Raw genomic sequence first — 18937 nt, forward strand, 5'->3', positions numbered from 1 at the left:
TCAACTTTAGGCTGACCAGAGTTACCCGTAGCCTAAAGTTGAGAATTGGTTGAGAACGGTGCTAATCGTTTAACCCTAATTATGTATGTTTCATTATTTACCTAATATAATATCTATAATAAGAGAACTGTACGCTCGCCTCGTCGTGGTATTCGATTAGAGTCATTGCAGTTGTGATGGACGTGACGCGCGCGTGTCGTTGCTGCCTGCGGCGTCCTCCGGACAAGGGCCTGACGACACCGTACGCACTTCTTGGGAAAACGGAGATATATGCCGACATGATGAAGGAGTGCTTTGATGTACAAGTTAGTACGACTATCCGGTTAATGTAGCTAAACCTACACAAGTCAAAAATTGTGCCTATTGAGGACATTAATGAAAACTCAGCGTTTAGTGCGCCGCTAGCACATTGTGAAGAATGTGAAAGGCCTATCGCGGACCATGTTCGGAGTTTTGCATCTTTGTCGTACTTGTAAATTCGCACGTAAGTGTTGTCAGGGAGGCAACACGTAAAATGTAGATCACAGGATTCACAGGACAGGAGATGCATCAATGTCGTAATCAAAACTTCTCAATAAATATTATCAAATAAATACAAGACTTAATCGTATTTGATAATATGAGTGAAGATCATGTTAGTTTCTCAATAAATATTGCCAATATATATATATTTTTTAATGAAAATACACTAGCAAGTGTGGTTATCTAATTTGCAGTTGGCACTAGATGGCTCGGGCTCGTGCGGCATCTGCTCTGCGTGCGTGGGCCGCCTGCGAGACGCAAGCGACTTCAAACTGCAAGTGCAGCGCAGCCAGGCGGAGCTACTGGCACTGCTTGCCAAAGGTTAGCTTAGACAACTCATTTTGTGAATGTTAGCATGTCAAGAAAACAATTATATGTTTATTATTAATTGATCATTTATTTTTGTATATTTATGACAACAAAATCATTAAACAACATGTGTTTTGCCGTTCAGAGGCTGCGGTCAAATTGGAGCAGGCTGATGAGTGTGCGGATGACAACGTTGAGTTTGATGTGTTATGTGAGTACTTTCATTGTTTGCAAGTTCTTGCTTACCTCCCTTAATACTAAATGTAGGTACGTTCACTAACTTGCTTTGGAGGGGTTAGTGGCAAAGACTCATTTTTATGTTATGCTTACACTGATGTCAATTTAAAGAGATAGCATTAAAAAACAAAGGCTGTATCTACAATGGGGGGTGCTCGCAGCAGGTCGGCAGTGCTGCCTGCTGCACGGAGTTATAAACAAAGCCCGGATGACGGGAGCAATAATACACTTTTCAATAGTGCTTAATTAAATATCGACTATTTTATCGACATCCATACGAACAATTTTTGAATCAGAAATTTATTGATCTTTATTATAGTTATTATCTTACATGTCATATTGTAACATAATGTGTAAGCTTATTATTTATTATTTCAGTAAACTAATTACATACTATAATAATCACCAATAATTGAAAAATATATATTAACAAAATACTAATTGTTTATTATGAAAATTATATAAAGTATTGAAATAAAAAAATTATTTCGTAATGGTGGTCGAGTATATCGTGCTTTTTATCGACATTTTATCTACTTATGTGTTTTCTCGCAATATTGAGATGTAGACATAGACATAGACATAGAATGGCTTTATTTAATATCACAATGTTACAATGTTAAAATTAAAATAATTAGGTCAAACATGGATATTAAAAAGGGCCGCGACTCAGCATAATGTTGCAGTAATTTTTACACATAATTTCTCCCGTCATCCGGGCTTTGGTTATAAAGCAACGTGGCACTGATCAATGGTGACCTGACAGCATGAGTGCTTCATGAAGCTGTGATTGTGTACTCTGCTGTTTAAATAATAGATCTTTGTTTCAGATGAAGAGCCCATACTGGTAGAGCAGGAGGAAATTGGCAGATGGAAAGCCGAGGAACTCACGGGTTAGTACATGTTTGCTAAAGATTATCTTTAAGCTCCTAAGCTACAAATTATCATCCTCACCTGTCACCCCTAATAGTTCAATGAGATTTTAACTAATTTCACTTGAAATTGAATATTTACAATAACCCCCAAATACATGTTTTGATCCAGATAGGCGCTTGCCTTTACAATATGAATAAAACCTTTCAAAGATTGTACGCACATTATACAATAGACTATACTTAAAATACAATATTTTATGCAGTGCATGAAATAAAGCACTACATAATTAGAAGAAAAATATGGACAGTAGTTATGTTTAAACATAATTTCTATTTAATAAGTTAAAGAGAAGAAAGATATAAAGTAAATTAATTGACCGTCACTCCTCACTATTTCATAGTAATTCCATATTAGCAAATCGTTTTGGCAGTTCTTAAAAAGAAGCTGATTTGACTAGTAGAAAACTAGCCTATGATAGTATCATAACTATCATTTGCTGTGCTGACTGTGTGGTAGATACAAGTGGCCCCTATATGACGGGTAATGTACATGTCTCAGCGTGTTGTTCCAGGGGCAGACCCGCTCGTCAAGTCGGAGTGGGACGCGGCGAGCGACTCGCCAGCGGCGGCGGCGGGTTAGTGCTCTTATGTTATTTTGTCATCGGTGTGGCTTTTTCTTTCGTGTATGAAGTCTATTTCACTTTATCATGTTTACCAAGGTTAAGGAAAACATTGACTATAATAGGTAAAGACCATGAATACTATACACTTCTCTGCCTCCCTCTATTGTGAGAAGTTTCAGTGTTGCCCTCATGGGCTTTGTGTGCCTAGAATTGCCACTCAGTACCAGACAAAAAATGGCGCACTGCGTCAGAGACTGGCCCTAATTTATAACCTCCCTCTTGTGTGTCGAGAAACGGCCCGGCGGGTTTTATAGTAGGCTTGTGCCGTTTCGTTCGTTGATCGGAGCGCTCCGATCTCGTTCAATCGCTCCCACGAACTAGTTCGCTCTTTTAGGTCTTTGCTCATTTAGTTCAGCCAGACCAGCGACCACGACGGTCGGAAAGTTCAGAACGAATGGGAACGAATAGTGTCAAAATGATACGAATCACCAAGAATAACATTCCGGGCCGAAAGGTTGTAAGTAACCGAAGCCTAATATGAAAACTTGGCGTTTTTGTGTTGCTCTGCTAAGTAGCTCTCGCTCTCGGTCGGCGCAGTCACACACTCGTTCTCGTTCCGAACCGCTCGCGTTCGCCGCTCCTATACTGAACTAAATGAGCAAAGACCGATTCACAGAGCACGAAAAGATTCAGTTCATTTCGGTCATTGATGGGGTTTTATTCCTAACAGTTCATAGTTTGTGAACGACATAAGCCTATTTTATAGTTATTGGGGTAGGTACCAACAAGTGCTGGTTGTAATCACGAAACTTTGAGAACTTATTTTTAATTCGCGATAAACCGGTTTTAAAACTTTCTTTATTTCTGTTAATTCTGTTGCAGTGTGTTCGGACGGCAGCTCCGCCCGCGCCCGGGAACAGCTCGCTATGGCTTGTTCCGTGGTGCTCGAGCGCCTCCGCGGCGACGCAACTGCTTACAGTGGGGACATACCATACGCCTGCGAACACTGTGACGAACGTTTCAGCAACAAGTCTAGTTTAAGGAAACACATACAAAACACACACTTGTTGACTGGAACTAAACTCATTTCTTGTGATTCTTGTAATTCAACGGGACCAAAACCATATGCTTGTGATTTTTGTAAGTCTACAATTCAAACCAAATTGCTTGTGGCAGATTACAAGAAAAGTGAACATGCTGGTGTTTCTAATTTCATGTGTGCTGAATGCGAATATACAACAAGTTGCAAGAAAACATTGGAGATCCATTTAAAGAGTCACTCGTTACAGGATAACTTCAATTGCAGTCACAGTAGTTACACAAAGTCGTGCAAAAGTGATTTACTCGAACACCACACAATACACATTGCTGAAGAATCGTATAATTGTAGTGACTGTGATTTTAAATGCAGTATGGAATCAAATCTGCGACATCACCAGAAGACGCACAAACAGAGGAAACAGCTTCACGGATGTAGTTATTGCGACTACAAGTGCACTACCAAATCACACTTACGAACACACCTGATGACACACACTGGAGCGAAGCCGTTTAAATGTAGCGATTGCGGGTACAGGTGCAGGGCGATATCAAACTTAAGAGCTCATCAAAGGATACACACTAAAGAGAAGCCATACACATGTAGTCATTGCGACTACAAGAGCAGTTATAGTTCAAATTTACGAGAACACGAAAGGATACATACTGGCGAGAAGCCTTACAAATGTAGCCACTGTGATTATAATGCCACTAAAAAAGCACACTTAAAAAGACACCTGGGGATACACACTGGAGACAAGCCTTTAAAATGTAGCCACTGTGATTACAAAAGCTACGATGAATCACACTTAAAGAGACACCTGAGGATACACACCAGAGAAAAACCTTACAACTGTAGTCATTGTGATCTCAAGTTCAGTCATAAATTCAACCTGCGACGTCACCTGATTACACATACTAGGAGGAAGCCTTTTCGGTGTAGCCACTGTGATTACAAATGCAATCAGATTTCTAACCTAAAAACACACGAGAAAATACACACTGGAGAGAAACCATATAGTTGTAGTCATTGTGATTACAAATGTAGTCACAGCTCAAGCTTACGACGTCACCAGAAGAAGTATAAACATACTGAGACGAATCCTAACTAGTTCGCGACAGCAAGTACAAGTGCGGCCTGGAGCGCCCGCGAGACGCCGGGGTTACGGCAGAGGGGTAGTCGCCTGTTGACCTGAATCGGAAACTTACAGATTATTCTTGATATTCCACGTTACATTAACAAACAGGGACTTCTGTGCTGCCCCGTACAGATAACGCGCTGTGATAAGCAAACCTTAGTATCTACACGTATAGCGATAATAAGATGTTAGATACTAAGATAGCGATAGATCACCTCCACTCGTGAAGCAACTCACTCAACCGGCACGTACATTAATTATATATAATAAGATGTAAACGAGTATGGGGGAGATCACTTGGAGAAGAGTACAAGATTACACCTAATCTGCAAACCACTATCTACTGTGTTCATCAATCTCCTACCCGGAGCTACCCTACTTCTGGCTGGCTGGCTGTACTCCCTTGTACAGCCAGCGTAGGTATTATGCATACATTTTTATCACATACCCACGTGGATAAGACATCTGTCACTCTCACACTGACATACTTACCAAAGCGTGACGGATACTTTATCCACATAGATAAGTGTTAAATTTGATAAGTGTGAAATTTAAATATTTAAAAATTAGATGTTCAGGTGATGTATATGACAAGTAGCCCATTTCTCAAAGCTGAAAGTTACAAGCGGAAGTCTCTTTTCAATTTGTCGTATAAGACAGTGACTACCACTTGTAAATTGTAACTTGTAGCTTCGAGAAATGGGCCCTAGGTTAGACAATTAATGTATATCTTGAAATAAATAATCATTATTTTATTTTGATTATTTTATTATTCAAATAAGTTACACAGCATAACAGTAAAACCAAGGCAATGTGAAACTAAAAAATAAAAACAATAGGTATAGCACATAAATAGTAAAAAAAAAACAGATTAAAAACAGACGAGAAAAAAAAACAATATTCTATTTAGGCGACGACGTAACAGCGTGGCCCCGTTGCGTCGTCTGACACGGCGTAGGGTTCGGCAGGTTGTCGCGGAACCGCCGAAACACGACGTCCGCCGATAATGTTTTTCTATTCTACTTTTTGTAGACCAGTGAATTTTGATAGAGCTATCCATTCCCTTCACTACACCCTTCAGTCCCTACACTAATAAGGCAAATAAAAATATCGCCACTTTGTTTTTAACCCCCTACGCAAAAACGACGAAACGGCGGGGGTAAGTTTGACGTGTCTGTCTGTCTGTCTGTGGTATCGTAGCTCCCGAACGGATGAACCGATTTAGTTTTTTTTTCTGAAAGCTGAGTTAGTCGGGAGTGTTCTTAGCTATGTTTCATGAAAATCGGTCTACTATGTCACAGTCGGGGTTTTTTTCAAAATTTTAATTTTGTGGTTAGGGTTTAGTTATTTTCCATTAAGTAGGCCGACAGCGTTTATTTATTTTCACCACACCAACTGGTAAAGATCAATTTTGCTATTCGAAAACGGGTAGCAAAATTTCATCTTATCCACAAGAGTGCAAAGTAATTTTATACAAATTTTAACTTGATGCCTTGAGCTGGCTGGTAGAATTGCCCTACAAATCATTATTTTGAATCATAAATATTGAATAGATTGCTGGATTTGATTTAGTTTGATGTTTTATAGTTAGTATTTTGTTCGGTGGCAAAGTTTGTTTAACCTACGTGCCTTGAGTCCCTCGCAACGTTCAAGATTCCACTTTTTGAACCACTCGCTACGCTCGCTTCAATATTGGAATCTTTCGCTTGTTCGGGTATCAATATTGGCACGTGCGGTTAAACAACAACTTTGCCCCCTTGTAATACAAATAACTATTACCTATTTGTCTCTATTGCAGCTTTCTAGTATTGAACAGGAATCTGAGGGGTTACCATGACCTACTAAAGACGTTCAGTTTAGGACGTTTAGGTTGAGAGAAAGGGACACAGCTATAGCAGTCATATAGCTCCGTCCCTCTCTCTCAACCTAAACTGAACGGCTTTAGCACGTCATGGTAACCCGCTAGATGTCCTTTTCGACACGTAAGAAAGATTCCACTCACCAGAATAAATTCTAGCCGCTTCTTGGCTGTTTTTGGGCAGAATATATTATACTCATTGTATCATAACTTGCGTGGTTTGGGCTCAAAGAGCATTGAATCACTACGTTTTGCTCCGGGAGAAAGATTTTTGCGTCGGGGGTTAAACACTTGGAGCATCGATGAATACAAAGTCATTATTCAAAGTCGAGTCGGCCTTCGTCGTTTGGAACCCTTACGAAGCATCTTACGTCTTACTTCTAGAGAGAGTGCAAAAAGTGTTCTTACGATCCCTTTATAAAAAAATGTATGGGTACTACCCGTTTTTATATCCCACCAAATTCTTGCTGGGCGTGCTGGGTTTTCTCTCTCTGGAGGTAAGACGTAATCATGCACTTCTCACTACTGCCTGTAGCGTCCTGCGTGGGGAGTCGGACTGCCCCGAACTGGTCGAGCAAATGGTGCGTCTGTACGTCCCCTCAAAGACCAGAATTGATTTCAGACCTCGGGACCGTTGCCTACTGGCAGTCCCGGCTTCACGTACTGTAGCGCGCAGGAATTCCCCTCTGGTGCGTTCCTTGGTCCTCCTGAATGCGTTCCTCGCATCAGCCCCTCAGTGCGACTTATTTGCAAGCAGACAGGTTGTTGTGCGTGATGAGTGTCTGAAGTTCTGTGAGAGGATGGATGCAAGGCCTACTACAGTTAAAATGTAGGTAAGATAAATTGTGTTTAGATATCTTTTGTTGTTATTTACTGTTGCTGTGTTGTATGTTTTATTCTATGTAGTTAGCAGTGATTTAGTTTCGACTGTTATGCTGTTAACATGTTTTGTAAATAAATAAATAAATAAATAAAATAAATAAATAAATAAATTATTTAATTGAACACATTCATCCCCGGCACTATTTCACTACTAGCCATACAATATGCCGGTAAAAATTATTCAATTATCATTCCTGTGCCACTGGCATAAGTCAACTTGCTACGCCAGCGGTATAGAAATACGAACGTGTTGAACACAACGGCTGTGTCGACGGCATAGACCAGAAAACTTGTTTGAACACATACGTAACACACTCCTTTTTGTTGTGTACTTATACTTAACACAGCAAAGGGGAGTGTACAAGTTTCTAATGGGGTGGCAACGCGCTTGTGACACTGTTTGAGTTGCAGGCGTCCATAGGTTACGGTGACCGCTTTACATCAGGCGGGTCGTATGCTTGTTTGCCACCGACGTAGTATTAAAAAAAATAACGTTACATATATGGTTAGGTAGGTAGAATTTTGAACAAAGAGGATTTGAACTTCAAATTTTTCAAATTTATTTATTTATTTAGTAGGTACCAAGGACCATATATAATACGGGAATTACGGGACAGACAAAGCCCATACATAAAAGCGTACCCCTGAAATGTATGGGCCTTAAAACTAGATCCTAAACAGCCTGGAAGTGGCCAAAATCATATTTTCCCCAAATATTTTTGCGTGTTTTTATTTTCTATAAGAACAAATGACATGCTTCTTTATTTTAATATCATAATATCACGTCAATACACATTTGAAATAAAAATGTAGGCATCATCAATGTAGTTATGATAGTATTTAATAGGTGGCGCTAAAAAATGAGGTACGATTCTTAGTATGGAGACTGTAAATCCTATATAAATAATCCTTGGTAGGTACAAATAAACATTTATAGGATTTTGTGCCTATCCTAAGTATATGTACTTTTAACAATAATAAATGCAGGTACGCCTGGGCCCTGCCCCGCTGCTGGCGGCATCCTAGGTTAGGTTTTTATAATGTGTTAATTTATACCGGGTGCCCGGTAATTAATGGACAACCTTTTAACCACCAAGAGGGCACCTTATACTGGTCCAGAAAATCGACTTTAAGGTTTAGTAAAAGTCGCCTAGTTTTCGAGATTTTCACACTGTTTAAAATTTTAGGTAGTATTAAAATTTTAAAAATTGTGAAAATCTCGAAAACCAGGCTACTTTTACTAAACCTTAATGTCGATTTTCTGGACCAGTATAAGGTGCCCTCTTGGTGGTTAAAAGGTTGTCCATTAATATCCATTGACATTTTAAAAAGTGTGAAAATCTCGAAAACCTGGCGACTTTTACTAAACCTTAAAGTCGATTTTCTGGACCAGTATAAGGTGCTCTCTTGGTGGATAAAAGGTTGTCCATTAATTACCGGGCAACCTGTATGTTTTTTATATTGTTTTGTATGTGTTTTTGTATCTTACTTTTATATTCATATTATAAACAGTTAACTTAAGACGAAAGATGAATAAAGGAAAGAAATAAATGCAGGTACCATAAGTAAGCAATTTACAGGTCCAACTGCTCTGGATCCTAATAAACTAAGCTCAGCCTGTCTCGTCAGCCCAGACTCCACTGTTAATGTAGATTAACAATCAATTAACAGCGAGGCATCCTAAAACTAATTAAATTAACTAACTCAGCTTTCAAACAAAAAAAAAACTAAATCTTAATCGGTTCATCCGTTCGGGAGCTATGATGCCACAGACAGACACACACACAGACAGACAGACGGACAGATACGTCACACTTATAACACCCCGTGGTTTTTGCGTCGGGGGTTAAAAAATACAGGTAAATTAACTATAATATAATTTACTCAACTGTGTGAAACTGTGCATTTGTGTGTATTTTGGATGTGTGTGTGTGCTTGTCAACTTTTAGAAGTTTCTCCATATTTTCATAAGAAAGCGTTCTGAGCCATGTGGTCACTATTTTTCTGAACTTCTAGCAACTGCTTTTAAGGCTTTGTCCTGTGTTTCTTTTGGTGACGACGTAGATTGGATTTATAACGGCATTTGTAATCGCATTCGTTGCATGCATACGGCTTTTCAGCATCAGTGTGTATTTGTTTATGTGCAATAACGGTCCGTTTTAGAGCGAATTGTTTATCACCATAACTACAGGAATAAGGTTTTTCACCTGTGTGTACTCTAAGGTAAACTTGTAGGTTAGCATTATACTTGCTTTTGAAATCACAGCAGCTGCATTGAAAACGCTTCTCGTCAGCATGTGTCAATTGATGTTTCTCTAAATCTGACTTTTGCGCACTCTTGAAGTAGCAAATTCTACATTGAAATATCTTCATTTTAGAATGAATAATTTGCTGCGTTATAGTAAAGAACTTTGCCTGGGTGCACTTGTAGTCGCAGTGACTACATTTGTATGGCTTCTCTCCTGTGTGTATTTTTTTATGTGAAGCTGTAAGTGATATTTTCCACGGTATGTGTAATTATAGCAAGTACATTTATGAATGGTGTCAACTCTTGTTTTTGTAAGTCAGATTTCAACCAGCACTTGAATCCACATTGATTACACGTGTATGGTTTATCTGCGTTGTGAATCTTTCGGTGTCTTTGTTGGTCTTCTTTCTGACCGGCCTTGTACAGTCGACTACAAAGAGATGTATCCATTTTTTCACCTTATTACAATGCAATAAGGTAGAGCCGAATGGAATGAGGGCCTAGAGGCACCCACCCCCGATGACAATACCATCATCTGGTATACAGACGGGTCCAAGATGGCATCTGGTATGGGCGCAGGCATTTATGCAAATGACCACAGTGGTAGTATCAGCATGGGCAATTATGCCACTGTCTTCCAAGCTGAGACATATGCAATAATTGCCTGTGTACATGAGAATATAGTTAGACAAACCCAAGGTAAGAATATCTATATACTCAGCGACAGTCAGGCGGCACTCAAAGCCTTTACATCGCCCAGAGTTGACTCTAGACTGGTATTAAACGGCATCCAAGCTCTTAACAAGCTTGGAAGGCAAAACAAGGTGCAACTGGTATGGATACCGGGACACGAAGGCTTCATTGGCAATGAAAATGCTGATGAACTTGCCAAGGCCGGATCTGAAGACAACTTCATGTCCGTCCGGACCTTTTGTGGGCCTTTCACAAGGAACCATTAAAACGGCTATGAAAGATCAAACAAAGGCTAATCACCAAAAAGAGTGGGATGCCCTGGTAGGTCTGAAGCATTCAAAGCTCTTTATGCGGAGTGTAGACTCTGGATGGAGCAAAAAGCTAGGAAAGCTAGGCAAAAGATAACTCCGAATTATAACGGGGGTGTTCACAGGCCATTACGGGGTCAAAGGAATTTTGGCCAAGAGACACGCTGACAACACTGATTGTCGCATGTGTGGCGAAGAGGAAGAGACCGTCAGACATCTAATGTGTCACAAAGAATGAGGAACTTTGGAGCAGGCTACCTAGCACCAAAGGACTTCAGAGAGCTACCCATGAGCCTCATCATCCGATACGTAGAGATGGTCGAGAAGCTCCTGAATAGCTAAAGGATCAAAGGGGGTAATTGCACAAAAGATCCCGATGGGTCGAAGTGTATCCGGAAGGGCCCCCGCAGATTTAAGATAAGATAAGATACGATGCAATAAGGTAAAAAAGTGTATACATCTCTTTGTAGTCGACTGTACAATACAGATTTCAACCACTTGTAGCACTTGATACGTTTTAAGGCTTCGTCCGATGGATCTTCTGGTGACGACGTAGTTTGGATTTAGCACGGCATTTGTAATCGCATTGGTTGCATGCAAAAGGTTTTTCAGCATCAGTGTGTATTTGTTCATGTGCAAATAAGATATGTTTTTGAGCGAATTTTTTATCACAGTAACTACAGGAATAAGGTTTTTCACCTGTGTGTACTCTGAGATGAACTTGTAGGTTAGAATTAGACTTGCTTTTGAAATGACAGTAGCTGCATTGAAAACGCTTCTCATCAGCATGTGTCAATTGGTGTTTCTGTAAATCTGATTTTTTCAGACTCTTGAAGTAGCAAATTCTACACTGAAATGTCTTCTCTTTAGAGTGTATCATTTGGTGTGTTAGTAAAGAACTTTCCTGGGCGCACTTGTAGTCGCAATGATTGCATTTGTATGGCTTCTCTCCTGTGTGTATTCTATTGTGACGTTGTAAGTGATCTTTTCTACGGAATGTGTAGTTACAGTAAGTACATTTATGAATGGGCGCATTCGTTTCGACATTCTCCCCATGTGTCAACTCATGTTTTTGTAAGTCAGATTTCAACCAGCACTTGAATCCGCATTGATTACACGTGTGTGGTTTGTCTGCGTTGTGAATCTTTTGGTGTCTTCGTAGGTGTTCTTTCTGACCGGCCTTGAAGTCACAGTTGTTGCACTTGAATGGTTTTTCTCCAGTGTGTGTTCTGATGTGGCGTTTTAAGTGACCTTTATGATGGGTTTTATAGTCACAGTAGGTACATTCTTGAAATGACTTTTCTTCGTTTTTTATTCTCTGGCGACATCGGAGATTGGATGCAGCACTCGATAAATGAGTGCTTTGTATGTGTTTCCTTATAACTGACTTGTTTCTAAAATGTTTGCCACAGTGATCGCAGCCATATGGTTTGTCTACAGTGTGAATAGTTGCGACACCGGCGATGTTGTCTGGTCCCACGGAACGAGCCACAAGCGATATGTCCGAGCGGACTGAAACAAAATATATTAAACTTTTAGAAATAATATTATCCTTTATAATTTGGTTTAATTAATGCGCTAATTCTCGTAAGCACGAGTCTGAAGGGGCCGGCCAAAAATACTAATATTCGAACGGGCGGTCTGACAGTAAAGTGGTTTAGTTTTTTGTTTTATGCGGTTGCGGTACGTAAGTACGTAACGCTAAAATTAGGCTTGGATTAATACTGTGAAAATCAAATATTGTTCTTAGTGTATATTTAAATCGGTTAAAAACGTATGGTGAGCGCTAAATGAGTGTTTATTGTGTCTTTATCATTTCAATCTTGGAATTTGTATAGAATACTAAAAATATAATATTATAGAGAATCATAATTTTTAATACAATCGTTGTTAAGTTGCTACTAGAGTCTAGCTAATGAAAGCTGAACCCGCAAAAAAGTGGCAATGTTAAAATTTTGGAGCAGGCAACACACTACATGGACGTACTTTTTATTATTTATATTTTATTTACAGCACTTATTTTAATACTTTTTATCGTTTTATTCATTATTCTTTATAGATTACACTGTTAACTTTTACCGAAATTCGTTAAAGTGACAGTCACATGCACACTATCGGGAAACGTGCAAACGGGCGGTGCAGGTTTTGTCTAGAGTCTGATGAAACGCCCCTGCACATCCTGGCAGAGTGCCCCTCTCTAATGCGCACACGTAACATGATTCTGGGCAGCTATCAAATACACCAAGAGGATGTGAGGTATCTCGATCTCAAAAAGATACTACAAATCTTTGAATTTGTAGGACTTGATCGAGAGTTGTAATAGGTGGCGATCACAATAGATCAGAAATGGCCGCAGTGATACATAAGGCGCTCTGAAGCCTTACAAAGCCCCTAACCAAGAAGAAGAAGACAGTCACACTGACGGCTGACAATCGACGACATATTCCCAGGGTTGCTGTTAAAAAAAATACTCAACTTTCATTAGCCAGACTCTAGGTTGGGAAGGATGTGAAATAAAATAACTTGCGCTTATTTTATAAGAAGATTTATATTTTCAATAAATACTTTTAATCATAGCTACAAATTTACTTTTTTAACACGCTATAGCATTGTATCGAACCTTAGCGGAAATATAATAGAAATCATTTATTCGTGGTAAACATTACAAATAGGTATTACAATACAAATAAACACATTTAACTATTATAACATAATATACTGTTGTTTGTTTCTTTATTAATATAAACCTTTTTATGTATGTATTTATGTGTGTATGTTCATGTATGTTTATAGTCATACTTATTTATGTATGTGTATTTGCATGAGTGTTTTGTGTTGTTTGGTTGTATTTAAATTCTACTTCTCATATTTGTTAGAGCCACTTACCCTATATTCTGATTATATTAACTCCAGTACCCAAAGTTTGTCTGGAAGAAATCGCTCTTAAGCGAAAAGACTGCCTGTTGTTACCTCTGTTTAATTTGTTTTTGTTTCTTGTGCATTACTTGTAAACTATGTGAGGTGTGCAATAAAGAGTATTGTATTGTATTGTAGCGTAATATAAAATTATCGTTTACCACGAAATGGTCCCGTCTTAGCATAATGATAACCATACAGTCAGCGCTGGTCTTCCGGCGAGACCATTTGTGGGCCACGGACGCAAACGTGCAACACTGCCTTAACATGACTTGAACGCGTCCATTTGTCATTCGTGGGGTCCTCGCCAGCTTGAAATTACAACTATTCACCAAAACATTACATAAAATCGGAAGAACTGTAAAGATGTAGCATCTCATTGTAACGAAGGGTTGGCATTTGTAGACTTGTCATAAAAAAATTACTTTGATATAATTTTTTAAAGTTCATTATCTTATGTTAGGATCCTTATCAAACACAGACGAAGGCTTAGTATTTAAAAGATGTATCAGCATCGTACCATAGTGGACAGCGAAATTAGTGTATGTATATAACTTTATATGGCCACGCCATTCATTATTGAATAAGCGATAGATCTTCTTAAACAGGAGTGTCTGCATTTGTTTTAGCCATCGCTACATGCCCATGTTTTTTCTGGTGACGATTCAAACCTGATTTATTATAGAATTTGTTATCGCATTCGCTGCATGCATACGGTTTTTCACCTGAGTGTAGTTGTTGATGTTCGAGAAATCGTTCCTTTCGACTGAATTTTTTATCACAATAACTACACGAATAAGGTTTTTCACCTGTGTGTACTCTGAGATGAACTTGAAGGTTTGCATTATACTTGCTTTTGAAATTACAGTAGCTACATTCAAAACGCTTCTCGTTTGCATGTGTCATTTGGTGCTTCTCTAAATCAGATTTTTTCCCACATTTGAAGTAGCAAACTCTGCATTGAAAAGTTTTTTCCTTCGTGTGAATAATTTGGTGCTTCATTAAGGAACTTTGCTGTGTGCACGCGTAGTCGCAATGACTACATTTGTATGGCTTCTGTCCTGTGTGTATTCTTAGGTGACTTCGTAAGTGATCTTTCTTAAGGTTTTGTAATCACAATAAGTACATCGATGAAAAGGCTTCTCATCGTGTGCCTTCTTGTGTTTTTCAAGATCACATTGCAACCAGCACTTGAAGCCGCATTGACTACACGTATATTGTTTGTCTGCGTTGTGAATCTTTTGGTGTTTTCGTAGGTCTTCTTTCTGACCGGTCTTGTAGCCACAGCTGCTGCACTTGAATGGCTTTTCTCCGGTGTGTGTTGTGATGTGACGGTTTAAGTGATATTTTTTATGGGTTTTATAGTCACAGTAGGTACATTGATGAAACGACTTTTCTTTGTTTTTTATTCTCTGGCAACGCCGGAGGTTGGATGCAGCACTGGATAAATGAGTGTGTTGTATGTGTTTCCTTATAACTGACTTGTTTCTAAAATGTTTGCCACAGTGATCGCAGCCATATGGTTTGTCTACAATGTGAATAGTCGCGACACCGGCGAGGCGGTCTGGTCCCACGGAACGAGCCGCAGGCGTTATGTCCGAGCGGACTGAAACAAAATATATTAAGCTCTTAAATATCATGTTACCCTATAATTTGTTTAAATTACTGCGCCATTTCTCTTAAGCACGAGTCTAAAGGGACTGGATTGGACAAAAATACTAATTTCGACGGGCGGTCTGACAGTAAAGTGGTTCAGCTTTTGTGTTATGTGGTACGTAACGCCAAAATTTGGTTTGGATTAACAATATGAAAATCAAATATTTTCCTTAGTGTACATTTTAATCGGTTAAAAACGCATCGTGAGTGCTAAATGTGATTACGTTTATCAGAGTCTTTAGTCTACCCGTGACCGCGGACGTAATGTCATGCCCGAAACGTCGGGTTAAATAGAAACGTAAGTTTTACGCGATTAAGTCCCGCTTTATGAGTATTTAATAATATGAGTATAGATCGTGTTAGTTTAAATCTCTATACAATATTAAAAATATAACATTCATTATAGGGACAATCTTACATCATACTTTGTGATACACTTGTTGTTAAGTTACTACTAGGTTGAAGAAATGGCAAGGAAGGAAGTGAAAAAAAAACTGGTGCTTATTTCACAAGAATATTCATACACATTTCATCATAGCTATAAAATCACTTTTTTAATACGCTACAGCCTCGTACCGTACTATAGCGGAAATCACAGATATTGACCAAAACATTACATAAAATCGGAAGAGCTATAAATATGTAACATTTCATTGTAACGGAGGGTTGACATTTTGTAGGCTTTGTAAAAGCAATCGCTACTTTTTAGGCTTTGTCCCATGTTTCTTCTGGTGACGACGTAGGTTGGAATTATCACGGCATTTGTAACATTCTTTGCATGCATAAGGTTTTTCAGCATCAGTGTTTTTTTGTTCATGTGCAATTAAGTTATATTTTTGAGCGATTTTTTATCACAATAACTACAGGAATAATGCTTTTCACCTGTGTGTAATGTGAGGTGACTTTGTAAGTTAGCATTATACTTGCTGTTGAAATCACAATAGCTGCATTCAAAACGCTTCTCAGAATGTGTCAATTGGTGTTTCTGTAAATCTGACTTTTTCGGACTCTTGAAGTAGCAAATTCTACATTGAAAAGTTTTCTCTTAAGAGTGTATAATTTGGTGTTTCAGTAAAGAACTTTGCTGGGAGCACTTGTAGTCGCAATGACTACATTTGTATGGCTTCTCTCCTGTGTGTATTGTTATGTGACGTTCGAAGTAATCTTTTCTGCGGAACGTGAGCTGACAGTGAGTACAGTTAAGAACGGGCTCCTCACCATTTGTGAACTTTTGTTTTTGTAAGTCACATTTCAACCAGCACTTGAATCCACATTGATTACACGTGTATGGTTTATCTGCGTTGTGAATCATTTGGTGTCGTCGTAAGTCTTCTTTCTGACCGGCCTTGTACAATACAGATTTCCACCACTTGTAGCACTTGATACATTTTAAGGTTTCGTCCGATGGATCTTCTGGTGACGACGTAGTGTGGATTTAGCACGGCATTTGTAATCGCATTCGTTGCATGCAAAAAGTTTTTCAGCATCAGTGTGTATTTGTTCATGTGCAAATAAGGTATGTTTTAGAGCGAATTTTTTATTACAATAACTACAGGAGTATGGTTTTTCACCTGTGTGTACTCTGAGATGAACTTGTAGGTTAGAATTATACTTGCTTTTGAAATCACAGTAGCTGCATTGAAAACGCTTCTCGTCAGCATGTGTCAATTGGTGTTTCTGTAAATCTGATTTTTTGGGACTCTTGAAGTAGCAAATTCTACAATGAAATGTATTCTCTTTGGAGTGTATAATTTGGTGTGTTTGTAAAGAACTCTGCTGGGTGCACTTGTAGTCGCAATGATTGCATTTGTATGGCTTCTCTCCTGTGTGTATTCTAATGTGACGTTGTAAGTGATCTTTTCTACGGAATGTGTAGTTACAGTAAGTACATTTATGAATGGGCTTCTCTCCATGTGTCAACTCATGTTTTTGTAAGTCAGATTTCAACCAGCTCTTAAATCCGCATTGATTACAGGTGTATGGTTTGTCTGCGTAGTGAATCTTTTGGTGTCTTCGTAGGTCTTCTTTCTGACCGGCTGTGAAGCCACAGTTGCTGCACTTGAATGGTTTTTCTCCTGTGTGTGTTCTGATGTGACGTTTTAAGTGATCTTTTTTAAGGGTTTTATAGTCACAGTAGGTACATAGATGAAATGACTTTTCTTTGTTTTTTATTCTCTGGCGACATCGGAGATTGGATGCAGCACTCCATAAATGAGTGCGTTGTATGTGTTTCCTTATAACTGACTTGTTTCTAAAATGTTTGCCACAGTGATCGCAGCCATATGGTTTGTCTACAGTGTGAATAGTCGCGACACCGGCGAGGCGGTCTGGTCCCACGGAACGAGCCGCAGGCGTTATGTCCGAGCGGACTGAAACAAAATATATTAAGCTCTTAAATATCATGTTACCCTATAACTTGAGCTGCAAACGGAAGTGAGATACATGGTCACTCTTCTTGCCCTCGCACAATCACTTCTCCTTCCCATTTTGGATTACGCTGATGTGGCCTATCTCGATCTCACTGAGGAGCAACTTAGTATAAGCTTGAGCGTATCCAAAACGTCTGAATTAGGTTTATATTTGGGTTACGCAAATATGACCATGTATCTCACTTCCGTTTGCAGCTCAAATGGCTCCCTATCCGTCTTCGTCGTAACTTTCACATTTTGTCTCTTCTTTATTCTATCCTATTTAACCCTGCTACTCCCCGCTATCCTAAAAATCGCTTTAGTTATCTCTGTTCTACTAGGTGCGCCCAGAATTTAATTCTTTCTGTCCCCTCCTCTACTTCAAAATTCTATAATCATTCTTTTACTTTTCAAGCTGTGCGACTTTGGAATTCTCTACCTCATGACATAAGACGTGCTCAGTCTCCTAACTCTTTCAAGAGACTAATTAAACTCCATTTTTTAACTCTTCCATGATATTTTGGTCTGATTATTCCTTCTAAATAACCTGGTACTATTATATGTGTATTTATTTATATATTTATGCATTTAGTTACATACATACATACAATCACGCCTGTATCCCATAAAGGGGTAGGCAGAACACATGAAACTACTAAAGCTTCAGTGCCACTCTTGGCAAATAAGGGGTTGAAAGAAAACGAAACTGTGACATTGTGATAACTAAAGCGATTTTTAAGATAGCGGGGAGTAGCAGGGTTAAATAGGATAGAATAAAGAAGAGACAAAATGTGAAAGTTACGACGAAGACGGATAGGGAGCCACTTGAGCTGCAAACGGAAGTGAGATACATGGTCATATTTGCGTAACCCAAATATAAACCTAATTCAGACGTTTTGGATACGCTCAAGCTTATACTAAGTTGCTCCTCAGTGAGAACGAGATAAGCCACATCAGCGTAATCCAAAATGGGAAGGAGAAGTGATTGTGCGAGGGCAATTTTGGTAGGAATGGGGAGGAAGTTACGTAGTCTCCTAAGAGAACCAGCTGCCGCAAATACCTTCCTGCTGACTTCGCTCACCTGGGGTCCCCAGGATAACGTACCGTCAATGATGATGCCAAGGTTCTTTACTTGTTGCGTATACGGAATCAGAACGGCATCAAAATAAATAGGGGGAACATTGGCAAAGTCTAACCGGGGAAGTAGTTTTGAGCTCCCAATAAC

General features: G+C 39.1%; 2 protein-coding genes across 4 annotated transcripts in view; one reads left to right on the forward strand and one right to left on the reverse strand.

The window, feature by feature from the left end:
• The first annotated feature begins 5 nt into the window (after positions 1-5).
• Positions 6-5498, forward strand: LOC125237963 (gastrula zinc finger protein XlCGF57.1-like). 2 transcript variants are annotated; one of them, XM_048145215.1, is made up of 6 exons: positions 6-305; positions 717-843; positions 977-1042; positions 1899-1961; positions 2516-2578; positions 3446-5498. In XM_048145215.1, the coding sequence occupies exons 1-6, from the start codon at positions 177-179 to the stop codon at positions 4714-4716; spliced, it is 1719 nt and encodes a 572-aa protein (XP_048001172.1). In that variant the 5' UTR covers positions 6-176; the 3' UTR covers positions 4717-5498. The 2 variants fall into 2 exon arrangements, with proteins under 2 accessions (XP_048001172.1, XP_048001173.1); XM_048145216.1 differs by having other exon boundaries at positions 3449-5498.
• A 5601-nt stretch (positions 5499-11099) lies between these two features.
• LOC125237919 (zinc finger protein 271-like) overlaps positions 11100-18937 on the reverse strand; it is a 28488-nt gene continuing 20650 nt past the window's right edge. The window contains exon 6 of one of the 2 annotated variants that reach the window (XM_048145157.1): positions 11100-12244. In XM_048145157.1, the coding sequence (XP_048001114.1) occupies positions 11250-12244 (995 nt within the window). In that variant the 3' untranslated portion in view covers positions 11100-11249. Of the gene's footprint in view, positions 12245-15860; positions 17674-18937 lie in introns of those variants that run through there. The other variant, XM_048145160.1, reaches the window with a different exon arrangement.

The sequence above is a fragment of the Leguminivora glycinivorella genome, chromosome 22, assembly GCF_023078275.1.
Source record: "Leguminivora glycinivorella isolate SPB_JAAS2020 chromosome 22, LegGlyc_1.1, whole genome shotgun sequence".
NCBI classification, from domain to species: Eukaryota; Metazoa; Arthropoda; class Insecta; order Lepidoptera; family Tortricidae; genus Leguminivora; species Leguminivora glycinivorella.